At 40.9% G+C, this 14031-nt stretch overlaps 1 protein-coding gene across 1 annotated transcript in view; it reads left to right on the plus strand.

Annotated features, from left to right (window-relative positions):
• The first annotated feature begins 686 nt into the window (after nt 1-686).
• LOC124723052 (F-box only protein 30-like) overlaps nt 687-14031 on the plus strand; it is an 83604-nt gene continuing 70259 nt past the window's right edge. Inside the window, exons 1-2 of the mRNA XM_047248233.1 lie at nt 687-903; nt 9226-9644. Coding sequence (XP_047104189.1) covers nt 9263-9644 — 382 coding nt within the window. The 5' untranslated portion in view covers nt 687-903; nt 9226-9262. The remainder of the gene's footprint in view (nt 904-9225; nt 9645-14031) is intronic.

A 14031-nucleotide genomic window follows, 5' to 3' on the forward strand; every position in this document is an offset into this window, starting at 1 on the left:
GGTATAAGAAATCAGTAAAAATTAACCTTCTGTTCGAAATTTTTAAATGTAAAGTACGTGACCAGATTACAGTATTTTAAAAGGATAGGTATGATTCACTCAAACTAAGTTGACACTCAGAGGAATGGCTGATGGGAGCGACCGCAAAAAGGCATTTCCCATTGACACAGTCGCTCCCATCTGCCACAGCACCGAGTGTTAACTTAGTTCGTGCGAATGGTTAAGTAGGCTCTCCCTCAACCTGGTATTGCGAAGGTTAATTGAGACTTTTCTCATGGATGTACAATATGTTAAAAGACGTTTGAATTACTTTCATTGATGAAATAATAACGAACTTGTCATGATAAATGTTTAACACAATGAAGTGTACTTGATGATTATTTGGCTGTTGTAGCCATGCATCATCAAGCAGAAATTAGTTTACAGCACTTCTTTATATTGATCAGATTGCTGCACTGGCGATACTTAGAGGTCGGGTTTGAAGTGGATTGGTTCCATCCACCAACGCTTTTTATCTCCCGCCAAGGCTCACAAGAAAGAGCAAGGAGGTTAAGCATTTGGCATGTCTTGCATTATCTTTGCCGATAAGCAGTGTTGCATGAGGTGTGTTTTACAATAGAGAGAGCGAATGATTGAGTGTTATGTTTGTGTATTGCGTTATTTAAGCCTGAAAATTTTCATATAAACAGATGTTGTGAGGCTAACTTTCAATCATGCTCGCCACGATACTGTTTGATAAGGTTAGGTGGAAGTGTCAAAACGAACTGTCAATGTGTTCTCAAGAGCAGCAGTTGCGGCCGAAGCTGCTCGTGTACAAAAAAAGTCTCAAGTATCACCATTGGTCGAAAGAATAACGTCTTCAGAATATGAAATAAACCAAAGGGCATATATTTTGCAAATACTGTAAGTATTTTTCCTTGACTGCTAAACAGTTGTTGATTTTTTATTAAATTCAAAGGTAGTTGTCAGAAGTTATAACGTAAACAGGCAGTTTAGTGACAAAAATGAAAGTTGTGTAAGTCCACCCACCTCCTCATTTAGGATATGCTTGAATGTATGAGAACGACATTATTGCAAAAATTGGATTATGATGTTTTGTTTTGGACCCGGAACAATTGGTAATGTGTTTAGTATGTCAACACTTTGACAATTTTTTAAAACATATCTGTAAAACTTGTTGTACATTAACTCATTTTATGTTCTATGATACCATATGTGCATCTGCATATCAGCCAAAGAGCGAAGGAAATCGTGCAATACGATATTTTAATGAAAATCACAATTTGCGTTACTGGTCTCGGGAGCTCACTCAATAGATGCAGTATTATTTGTCATTATTTTGGTTGGAAAGATTTTAATATATTGTTTACCATTGATGGTTTTAGATTACTTGATAATATTGAAGCATCTTATTATTATGTAATGCTGTTTTGACATTTAAGTGAGTAACAGAGAGAATTTATAGAAGGAAATGTTGAGAATTAACATGTAATAGAAATATTATGGTTATGAAACCAAGGCATGTAGCATGGCATAGTTCTCAACATGGATTTATGCTTTTAGCAGTAGAAAAATCTTACTCATGAACAACTAATTAAAGCAGTGGAGTAAATACCATATTTTAATGTTTCATGTGGGGGTATGAATCTGAAGTAAAATATATGCTGTTGTGTGATAGTTTGCTTGGTTCAGTAATTTAAACAGCAGTGATACATACATTGGGTTCAATTATGAGATAATAACATAATAATACTTGTAACAACCAAATGCTGCTGTTATTTTTACTGATAACAATAAAAATGGGATTTCTTGCAATTATGTATAATGATGATATAATTATACCGATTGAGTCAAAGACTTGAGTTTTTGTGGTATTATTTTGTTAGCTGATTTGAGGGTAGCTGAATATTAAATTTGTAACTTTCGAACAGGTACATAGATCAAATGAGGACCTCATGATGATCTTTCAGACTTTGTTTTATTTTGTAGAGTGCAGGCACCTTATTTACTTCTGCTTAGCATTGAAAGGGGATTTTAAGAAAAAGAGACATCTCATATCTACCAGCAGTAGTTTCCAGACACATTACTGTGTCAGTACCACATCTCTTCTTTGATGCATGACACTATCATAGTGGTGGGCATGTCAGTAGTTCAGATGACTGATGAAGTGGAACAGTTGTCAGTCACCAGTCTGCTGGGCATTTACCACATTCAGTTGTATTAATCTCACTTATGTATGCCTGACTATCTGTGTTAACATGTGTTGATACGTGTAGGTATTATGCGAAAACAAATTGTCAACTTGTAACACTCCTAGCTCCTTTTGTTTGCTACAAGACATGAACGGTCAGCCCACCATTTGTGTACTATCAGGGGCATGGACAGTCAACCCACCAAGCCAAACTTATGGAGGGAGTCTTCCTGATCAACCCTTGTATAAAACAAACATATGGTCATTAGAAGGTCAGCATTGTATCAACATTGGCATCTTGTTGTTATGAGAGATTTAAGCTGCTTGGAAAATATTTTTCCTCCACAAAATCAGAAATTGTTGGAAATATTATTAGCTTTATTGAAAACTAAAAATGTTGCAAAATTTAACCTATAGACTAACACCATTCAAACAGCAAAATTACTGCACAGAACATTCAGCTTCTGTAAGGATGTTGTGTCATGCTGCGACATTATTAACCTAGACATGAGAGTCACAGGAAGATTATGCAGATACTGGTGTCACAGAAATAAAAAATAAAAAAAATGATAAAAGTAAAAGGTACATTGGAGAAAAGAGTAGTACTCATTTAAACATTCAGCTCACATGCTTTGCCAGAGTCCAGATGGGCTTACACTCCAACACTTTTTATGTCAAAGCCTGTGATGTGTTTCAGATGTCAGAGATAAAGACAGACTATTGTTGCATGTAAATGTGGTTGGACCTGCAATAGGTGTGGACCAGCAGCACACAAAACAGAGTTATCCTCTAAATTTCTAGTCTCTGTCTTACTTAGCCTTTATTGCGTTATACAGAACCTTCTATATTTATGATTTGGCAGAATTATTTTACTTTAACTTTATGGCGAGATGGCCATCTGTCACAACAGTCATTGGTTAACTTAAGGGATGGAAGTCGTGTACGCCATCTACCTGTGAGTTATGTAAACATTTGTTATGTGTGTTATTGTATTTTAACAGTTTGTGTATAGTATTCCCTGAGTTAGAGCTTTGGTACTAGCCCAGCATATGCCTACATGAGAGGGAATGCTACATATGAACAACATGCTGGCTCCTGGTGTTGAGACTCTCTCTCTCTCTCTCTCCTGCCTGTCTTGCGAGCTAGTGTGCTGTGTGCTAATCTTTACAGACTGGCCAACAATATTTATTTACACTGACATCCATTAATTGCAAGGTAGATAACCCTATATTGAACAGAGTATGTTTTTGGGAGCAGAAAATTCAGGGACTGAAGTAATCAGGCAGGTTCTTTCTGGCAAAGAATTGTTCAAATAAAATTAACTTAGACTTCTTTCACACAGTACTAAAGAAACAGAAGGAAAACAAATGCAGCCAATTAAAAGGCTCAATATTACTGAATGTAGCTTGTACTACAGTAAAAGCAACTATTTAAATGTTGATGCGTACAACAGTGGATTGAAATATAGTTGCGTCTATCTGCATGAGCTCAGGGAAGCATATGAGATTGCCACTTATTTAGTGTAATGTTGCCCTGTAGTCAGAGACAGTCAGTTTAAAGCCTGAAGGATCTGTTCTGAACCTAGCAGCCTCTTTGGCTCAGTGGATCTGTGATTAACTGAAGACAGTAGAAAATACTCAAGGCAATAGTTTAATTTCTATAAATTATTCCACCGTAGGTAGCTTGGGCAAAGGCACCCAGGTGTGTGGTGAAAGGGGTTATGCGCTCCGCATCCCCCCACTTCCCCCCCCCCCCCCCCCCCCCCCCCGGGCTCTTAGAGGAAAGAAAAAAAATAGTGTAATCACAGGGGAAAGAAAAAAATAGTGTAATCACATGTTTTTCTTTCAAGAAAATGGTTTAAAAGTCAGTATTATGTAGGTTTTTAATGGGGTTGGAACTGAAACTTTTTTATGCATACTTACAAGTCGCCATTCATCTTCCAAAATATTTACAATACTCCATAACCTACCCCCTCCCACAACCCCACCTCCGTCTAGTCCCCCCACCTCCCCCTACCAAGTGTCATATGGGTGCCCTTGGTCTGGGGTGACTCAGTTTAACATTGCATGTAGCTCAGATGAATAATTAATGGGACCTATATTATGCAGTATATACTCATATTTTGTTTTAAAAATAATTGAACTGTATAAAATGTCAACCGCTCTTTTCTGCTGATAGAATGTTATGTTTTCCAAAAGTGTGTTCCTGCTCTTATGCATGTAATGTTCTCAGAAACATGTAAAAACAATAGTATTATGGAAATTAACCTGCAGCCATCTAAATTGTGTATCTCTCATTTTATGGTATGATGTGGTTTCACTAAGGAGTAGTTTTTAATCTGCCTGGCATCTACCAAATCTGAGGGGGAAAGACTACAGGTGACAGTGCATCACTAACATGTGGTGTGCTGCTCTTCATATGCATACTTGATATTTCATTCCATCCATTTTAGTCCCAACTTTTGAATTATTTAATAATAATTCTATAAAAAATTTCTGGTTTGTAAATGGCATTATGTTGTTAAATGATTTACTAAAGTGTCAGGTACTGCTGGAAGTGGCCTTGATCGGGACAGATAATACTACTGGGGCAGTACAACTTGAGCATTAATACACAGTTTTCAGTCCTGCCCATATATAACTATAAAAAGAATGTAAATAAATTTTATCATATCATATGATTGATTGTTGGGGATTAAGAGAAACACCTATAAATTGATTTAATAATGGTTTGTTTCTAGTCTGTTTCCTGTAGCTGCATGTGATATAACTATCCCAAGACAACTCCTTGTAAATATTCTGCATAATAGCCTGTAAAGATAATAGCCCTAAGTATGCACCCTGTGTGTGTGTGTGTGTGTGTGTGTGTGTGTGTGTGTGTGTGTGTTGAGTGGAAATGGAAATGAAGTCCTATGCTTCTTGACAGCGCATAGGGGAACGATGGGGGAGACCCGCATCGCCGTACTAGGCAAGTTTGTAATGGAGGTGGTTTGCTGTTGCCTTCTGCCAGCCATAATGGAGATGAATGATGATGAAGACAACACAACAACTCCCAGTCACCTCGGGGCAGGTGAAAATCCCTGACCCCGCCGGTAATTGAACTGGGGAACCCTTGCTTAGGAAGCGAGAATGCTACCATGAGACCACGAGCTGCAGACGACCGTTGAATAGCATCACCTATTGCGGTCTGTTGTCCAAGACCAAGACGTGAGGAGTGCCCTCTACGGCGAATTTCCTTTTTATATCACGAATAGTGGTGGCTAAGGATGCTGTACTTGAACAAGCTACATAGGGAAATTTGAAGACAATACCGACGACCGCCTCCCCCCCATGAACCATGGACCTTGCCATTGGTGGGAAGGCTTGCGTGCCTCAATGATACAGATAGCCGTACCATAGGTGCAACCACAACGGAGGGCTATCTGTTGAGAGGCTGGACAAACGTGTGGTTCCTGAAGAGGGGCAGCAGCCTTTTCAGTAGTTGCAGGGGCAACAGTCTGGATGATTGACTGATCTGGCCTTGTAACACTAACCAAAACGGCCTTGCTGTGCTGGAACTGCGAACGGCTGAAAGCAAGGGGGAAACTACAGCCATAATTTTTTCCGAGGGCAGCTTTACTGTATGGTTAAATGATGATGGTGTCCTCTTGGGTAAAATATTCCGGAGGTAAAATAGTCCCCCATTCGGATCTCCGGGCGGGGACTACTCAGGAGGATGTCGTTATCAGGAGAAAGAAAACTCGTGTTCTACGGATCGGAGCGTGGAATGTCAGATCCCTTAATTGGGCAGGTAGGTTAGAAAATTTAAAAAGGGAAATGGATAGGTTGAAGTTAGATATAGTGGGAATTAGTGAAGTTCGGTGGCAGGAGGAATGAGACTTCTGGTCAGGTGACTACAGGGTTATAAACACAAAATCAAATAGGGGTAATGCAGGAGTAGGTTTAATAATGAATAGGAAAATAGGAATGCGGGTAAGCTACTACAAACAGCATAGTGAACACATTATTGTGGCCAAGATAGATACGAAGCCCACACCTGCTACAGTAGTACAAGTTTATGTGCCAACTAGCTCTTCAGATGACGAAGAAATTGAAGAAATGTATGATGAGATAAAAGAAATTATTCAGGTAGTGAAGGGAGATGAAAATTTAATGGTCATGGGTGACTGGAATTCGAGAGTAGGAAAAGGGAGAGAAGGAAACATAGTAGGTGAATATGGATTGGGGGTAAGAAATGAAAGAGGAAGCCGTCTGGTAGAATTTTGCACAGAGCATAACTTAATCATAGCTAACACTTGGTTCAAAATCATAAAAGAAGGTTGTATACATGGAAGAATCCTGGAGATACTGAAAGGTATCAGCGTGCGGCCATCCTGATTTAGGTTTTCCGTGATTTCCCTAAATTGCTTCAGGCAAATGCCGGGATGGTTCCTTAGAAAGGGCACGGCCGATATCCTTCCCCATCCTTCCCTAATCCGACCTTGTGCTCCGTCTCTAATGATTCTAAAAGGTTTCAGATAGATTATATAATGGTAAGACAGAGATTTAGGAACCAGGTTTTAAATTGAAAGACATTTCCAGGGGCAGATGTGGACTCTGACCACAATCTATTGGTTATGAACTGTAGATTAAAACTGAAGAAATTGCAAAAAGGTGGGAATTTAAAGAGATGGAGCCTGGATAAACTGACCAAACCAAAGGTTGTACAGAGTTTCAGGGAGAGCATAAGGGAACAATTGACAGGAATGGGGGAAGGAAATACAGTAGAAGAAGAATGGGTAGCTCTGAGGGATGAAGTAGTGAAGGCAGCAGAGGATCAAGTAGGTAAAAAGACGAGGGCTAGTAGAAATCCTTGGGTAACAGAAGAAATATTGAATTTAATTGTTGAAAGGAGAAAATATAAAAATGCAGTAAATGAAGCAGGCAAAAAAGAATACAAACGTCTCAAAAATGAGATCGGCAGGAAGTGCAAAACTGCTAAGCAGGCATGGCTAGAAGACAAATGGAAGGATGTAGAGGCTTATCTCACTAGGGGTAAGATAGATACTGCCTACAGGAAAATTAAAGAGACCCTTGGAAAAGAGAGCCACTTGTATGAATATCAAGAGCTCAGATGGAAACCGAGTTCTAAGCAAAGAAGGGAAAGCAGAAAGATGGAAGGAGTATATAGAGGGTCTATACAAGGGCGATGTACTTGAGGACAATATTATGGAAATGGAAGAGGATGTAGATGAAGATGAAATGGGAGATACGATACTGCGTGGAGAGGTTGACAGAGCACTGAAAGACCTCAGTCGAAGCAAGGCACCGGGAGTAGACAACATTCCATTAGAACCACTGACGGCCTTTAGAGAGCCAGTCCTGACAAAACTCTACCATCTGGTGAGCAAGATGTATGTGACAGGCGAAATACCCTCAGACTTCAAGATGAATATAATAATTCCAATCCCAAAGAAAGCAGGTGTTGACAGATGTGAAAATTACCAAACTGTCAGTTTAATAAGTCACAGCTGCAAAATACTAACGCGAATTATTTACAGACGAATGGAAAAACTGGTAGAAACTGACCTCGGGGAAGATCAGTTTGGATTCTGTAGAAACGTTGGAACACGTGAGGCAATACTGACCTTATGACTTATCTTAGAAGAAAGATTAAGGAAAGGCAAACCTACATTTCTAGCATTTGTAGACTTAGAGAAAGCTTTTGACAATGTTGACTGGAATACTCTCTTTCAAATTCTAAAGGTGGCAGGGGTAAAATACAGGGAGCGAAAGGCTATTTACAATTTGTACAGAAACCAGATGGCAGTTATAAGAGTCGAGGGACATGAAAGGGAAGCAGTGGTTGGGAAGTGAGTGTGACAGGGTTGTAGCCTCTCCCCGATGTTATTCGATCTGTATATTGAGCAAGCAGTAAAGGAAATGAAAGAAAAATTCAGAGTAGGTATTAAAATCCAGGGAGAAGAAATAAAAACTTTGAGGTTCGCTGATGACATTGTAATTCTGTCAGAGACAGAAAAGGACTTGGAAGAGCAGTTGAACGGAATGGACAGTGTCTTGAAAGGAGGATATAAGATGAACATCAACAAAAGCAAAACGAGGATAATGGAATGTAGTCGAATTAAGTCGGGTGATGCTGAGGGAATTAGATTAGGAAATGAGACACGTAAAGTAGTAAAGGAGTTTTGCTATTTGGGGAGCAAAATAACTGATGACGCTCGAAGTAGAGAGGATATAAAATGTAGACTGGCAATGGCGAGGAAAGCGTTTCTGAAGAAGAGAAATTTGTTAACATCGAATGTAGATTTAAGTGTCAGGAAGTCATTTCTGAAAGTATTTGTATGGAGTGTAGCCATGTATGGAAGTGAAACATGGACAGTAAATAGTTTGGACAAGAAGAGAATAGAAGCTTTCGAAATGTGGTGCTACAGAAGAATGTTGAAGATTAATTGGGTAGATTATGTAACTTATGAGGAGGTATTGAATAGGATTGGGGAGAAGTGAAGTTTGTGGCACAACTTGACTAGAAGAAGGGATCGGTTGGTAGGACATGTTCTGAGGCATCAAGGGATCACAAATTTAGGATTGGAGGGCAGCGTGGAGGGTAAAAATCATAGAGGGAGACCAAGAGATGAATACACTAAGCAGTTTCAGAAGGATATAGGTTGCAGTAGGTACTGGGAGATGAAGGAGCTTGCACAGGATAGAGTAGCATGGAGAGCTGCATGAAACCAGTCTCAGGACTGAAGACCACAACAACAACAACATTGCACTAGATTAAACAGCATCATATTTTTACAATAAAAGACACATTGTGTTACAGAAAGAGTTTATCTCAAATTGTAAGCAGTAATTTAGAGTAAAAATCTAATGCTGAATCAGATGTTGTAACATTGGCTGTTGGCTGAGGACAAGTTTTATTAATGTCTTGTTTCATATAATTTATTTTTTGTTTTGATGTGACAGTCTGCCTACAAATAATTACTAAGTAAGAGATACTATACTTATATTAGCTTTACTTTTCCATTGTTCCAGGTATTTTAAGAAGTATTTCGAACACAAGACATAAAAGATGCATCCAGAGTGTAAAAAGTTAGGTCTTCCACTTGATGAGGATCACAGTCATTGTCAGAACTGCATTAAAGTTAAAGAATGCAAAGCAAAAGGACTGAGAACTGAGAAATGTGGTATTATTGACTGCCCAAATGATTGTGGATTTATGTTCCACAAGTGCAAAACGTCAGAACATTTACTATTGTGTCTGAATTTAAGAGTTCCTTGCATTAATTCTGGAAATGGGTGCCCATTTACCATGCCTCGCAAAGAGAGGGGAAAACACTTGGAGACTTGCCCTGCCAGTGTCGTCGTGTGTACAGTGGAATGGAACCGTTGGCCAACATGCAAGATTAAAGGACCACATTTGCCTCGACAATCACATAAATCAGGACAACTAGGTAAAGTAGTTTTCCATTATTTTTATGTCTTATGTGCTGTGAAAACTACATGTTTTCTGTGAAATGGGTGTACTTATGAGTGATGATGTTAATTATAACTTCACCCTTATGAAAAATATTCACATGTTTTGTGCATATCTGACACTATTAATCCAAAAGTCCAGCAGTTAATATTGATAAATTCGCCTTTGTGTCAACTACGGTCTAACAGAGAGGTTTATTTCTTTTTGCGTGGAAGAAAGAGATGTATAATTTTTACATGAAAAATGGCTTAGATAACCTCTCTCACATGAATTCCTTTACTTTTTCATTAGGTTATCCTAAGCAAGTGTTCTATTAGTTAAATGTAACTTAGACTAATTTACTGTGTGCTTCTGTTGGGAATTTATCGTTGGTCTTAGCCAGTCAGATGATAGGATACAGTACCAGTTAGAATTGCTTGATCATATAATATTCATTGTCACAAATATTCGGCTATTTTTTCCAGAATATGTCATGATTTCAGAGGTGTTCGTTAGATTGGGACCCAATAGTTCTGCTTAGACAAAATACCAGGTAACTTCATTTATATAGCAAAGGAAATTACGAACTACCATTGCCATTGGCTACCCACATACAACTCAATATTCACCGAGTTCACTTTGTCTGATTCATCGTCAGTTACCAACTGCAGCGAACGATCGAGCACCTTGGCTCACCATAAATGTACTTTTACCTAAATTTGCTGTTGAGTTTAGTATGTACAGTAAGAAGCCATTTTCTGCTGTTATGTTGCATACTAATCTTGAAACTTAAGAAATGATTATTATGTATGTAATGTAGGCATCAAAGCAACAACTCACCAAATAGGGAAGTGTTGAGTCATAGACAGGCACACAAAAAGGAATGAAAACTTCACTAGCTTCTGGACAAATGATTTTTTGAGCTAGATTTCACATGCATATGCATGTAGACACCCATACAGCTACATTGTGCCAACTGACTACACAATCCTTGGACAGCATTTAGGCAGATAGAGTAGGATGAGTGATTGTGCTGCGTGGACTGGGTGAGGGAAGAAAAGAGCCATGAAGAGGGAGGGAGGGCTGGGGCAGTGCGGCTGATTGCTTGGAGAGAGGTGGCAGGTGTGCACGATAGGACTGTCAGAGGAAGAGGTAGCAGGTGCACGAATGAGGAATGTGACACGTGGGCACTGGAGTGAGCGAGTTCATGCAGTGCACAATGATGGTAACAGAGGGGGGTGTTCTGGGACTGGGTGACAGAACAGAAGAAAGGGAGACTTGGTTAGGGTTTTGGTGCAGAAAGTCAGCGGAGATTGAGGCCTTAATATCCGCTGAACCCCTGCACCCACAACCTCTACCCACCAGTAAAAGGGAGCAAAGAAGATTTGGTTTAACATCCCATTGACATTGAGGTCATTAGATATGGAGAACTAGTTTGGATTGTGTCAAGGATGGGGAAGAAAACTGGCCATGCCCTTTCAAAGGAAACACCCCGACATTTGCCTGGAGCAATTTAGGGATATCACAGAAAACCTAAATCTGGATGGCTGGATGCGGGTTTGAACCGTTGTCCTCCTGAATATGAGTCCAGTGTGCTAACCACTGCGCCACCTCACTTAGTCTATCCAACAGCTGCCCTTTCTTTGTCCTTATACCCTCTCCCAATCCAGACCCCCATGTCACAGTCATCGTGCATAAACTCATTGGTGGTGGTGCCCCTGTGTCACATTTTGTCCCATGAACTTCCTGCCTCTCCTTCCTGCATTTCTATCTCACACCCCTGCTGCCTCCCTCCAAGCTGTCAACCAATCTCTCCCAAATCTCCGCCCCTTTTCTCCCCTCACCCGCACCACTTGACACAACCCCTCACCCAGTTCACCTGCCTAACTACAATAGCAGTATTGTGTTTTCAGGCGGCACAGTGTAGCTGTACATATATGAGTGTGCTAATGTGTTCATCCAAAAGCTATCAAAGTTGTAATGTTTTTTGTGGTCCTGTCAGCACCTAAATTCTTTCAATATTGGTGAGTTTTTATCTTCACTCCTAAATTATTTATGTTCTGCCAAAATTTTCCACACCATTGAAATTATTATTAGTACTTTTGATTGCCAGTATCCCTGAGGAATTAGAAACTTGCTTGATAGCAGCTGTTACAACTGTCAAAAATATCCATCTTCTATCACTGTAGTGTACCAAAAAAAAATAATACACTGGGTAGCAAATTCTAAGTTCTTGGCTTTGTGTGTTGATAATAACTGAAACTGGAAAAAAAATTGTAGCAGGCTTGCTAAAATTTTCAGGTTGAACTGCTTTCGCCATAAGAATATTTAACAGCTTTGTGAATATTTGAAATGGGTAACTTAACATATTTTAATTCTCTGATGTCTGACAGGATAATATTGTCAGGTAACTCTTCATGTAGGCAGAAAATACATTCCTGGAAATTGAAATAAGAACACCGTGAATTCATTGTCCCAGGAAGGGGAAACCTTATTGACACATACCTGGGGTCAGATACATCACATGATCACACTGACAGAACCACAGGCACATAGACACAGGCAACAGAGCATGCACAATGTCGGCACTAGTACAGTGTATATCCACCTTTCGCAGCAATGCAGGCTGCAATTCTCCCATGGAGACGATCGTAGAGATGCTGGATGTAGTCCTGTGGAACGGCTTGCCATGCCATTTCCACCTGGCGCCTCAGTTGGACCAGTGTTCGTGCTGGACGTGCAGACCGCGTGAGACGACGCTTCATCCAGTCCCAAACATGCTCAATGGGGGACAGATCCGGAGATCTTGCTGGCCAGGGTAGTTGACTTACACCTTCTAGAGCATGTTGGGTGGCACGGGATACATGCGGACGTGCATTGTCCTGTTGGAACAGCAAGTTCCCTTGCTGGTCTAGGAATGGCAGAACGATGGGTTCGATGACGGTTTGGATGTACCATGCACTATTCAGTGTCCCCTCGACGATCACCAGTGGTGTACGGCCAGTGTAGGAGATCGCTCGCCACACCATGATGCCGGGTGTTGGCCCTGTGGGCCTCGGTCGTATGCAGTCCTGATTGTGGCGCTCACCTGCACGGCGCCAAACACGCATACGACCATCATTGGCACCAAGGCAGAAGCGACTCTCATCGCTGAAGACGACACGTCTCCATTCGTCCCTCCATTCACGCCTGTCGCGACACCACTGGAGGCGGGCTGCACGATGTTGGGGCGTGAGCGGAAGACGGCCTAACGGTGTGCGGAACCGTAGCCCAGCTTCATGGAGACGGTTGCGAATGGTCCTCGCCGATACCCCAGGAGCAACAGTGTCTCTAATTTGTTGGGAAGTGGCGGTGCGGTCCCCTACGGCACTGCGTATGATCCTACGGTCTTGGCGTGCATCCGTGCGTCGCTGCGGTCCGGTCCCAGGTCGACGGGCACGTGCACCTTCCGCCGACCACTGGCGACAACATCGATGTACTGTGGAGACCTCACGCCCCACGTGTTGAGCAATTCGGCGGTACATCCACCCAGCCTCCCGCATGCCCACTATACGCCCTCGCTCAAAGTCCGTCAACTGCACACACGGTTCACGTCCACACTGTCGCGGCATGCTACCAGTGTTAAAGACTGCGATGGAGCTCCATATGCCACGGCAAACTGGCTGACACTGACGGCGGCGGTGCACAAATGCTGCGCAGCTAGCGCCATTCGACGGCCAACACCGCGGTTCCTGGTGTGTCCGCTGTGCCGTGCGTGTGATCATTGCTTGTACAGCCCTCTTGCAGTGTCCGGAGCAAGTATGGTGGGTCTGACACACCGGTGTCAATGTGTTCTTTTTTCCATTTCCAGCAGTGTATTTATTGCACGGAACAATGTTATTAAAACTGAGTGGGTTCTTGTAAGCATCTGTTAAACACTTGGGAATATTAAACACAGCCTCACAGTAGATTTATTCATTCATTCATGAACTTTGTTCTCAAAAATCATCCGTAATTTGAGAGTAATGCAGATTTTGACAAATACAATTGTAGAGGGAAAATTTATCTGCACTTTCTGCTAGTGAATTTAACTTTGGCACAGAAAGCAGTGAAATTCACAGCTATAAAACTCTTTATTAGTCTAACCATGGAAATAGAATGTCTGGCAGACAGAAGAAGTTTTTCTAAATGAATATTAAGGTGGTTTTGCATGACAGCCCCTTCTTTACCATGGAGGAATTTTTGAATAGACGTAAGTAGTCAATTACAAACCAATAAATGACCAGTATGTAGCCCATATATAGAACAGCATTTAAACAAAATTCAGAGAGTATTGCACTTGGGAGTAGAAACAATAGATACATAGGTAACTGCTAAGGAATTTAAATGTAACATTTTTCCCAAGA

Source organism: Schistocerca piceifrons, chromosome X (assembly GCF_021461385.2).
Source record: "Schistocerca piceifrons isolate TAMUIC-IGC-003096 chromosome X, iqSchPice1.1, whole genome shotgun sequence".
Taxonomy (NCBI): domain Eukaryota; kingdom Metazoa; phylum Arthropoda; class Insecta; order Orthoptera; family Acrididae; genus Schistocerca; species Schistocerca piceifrons.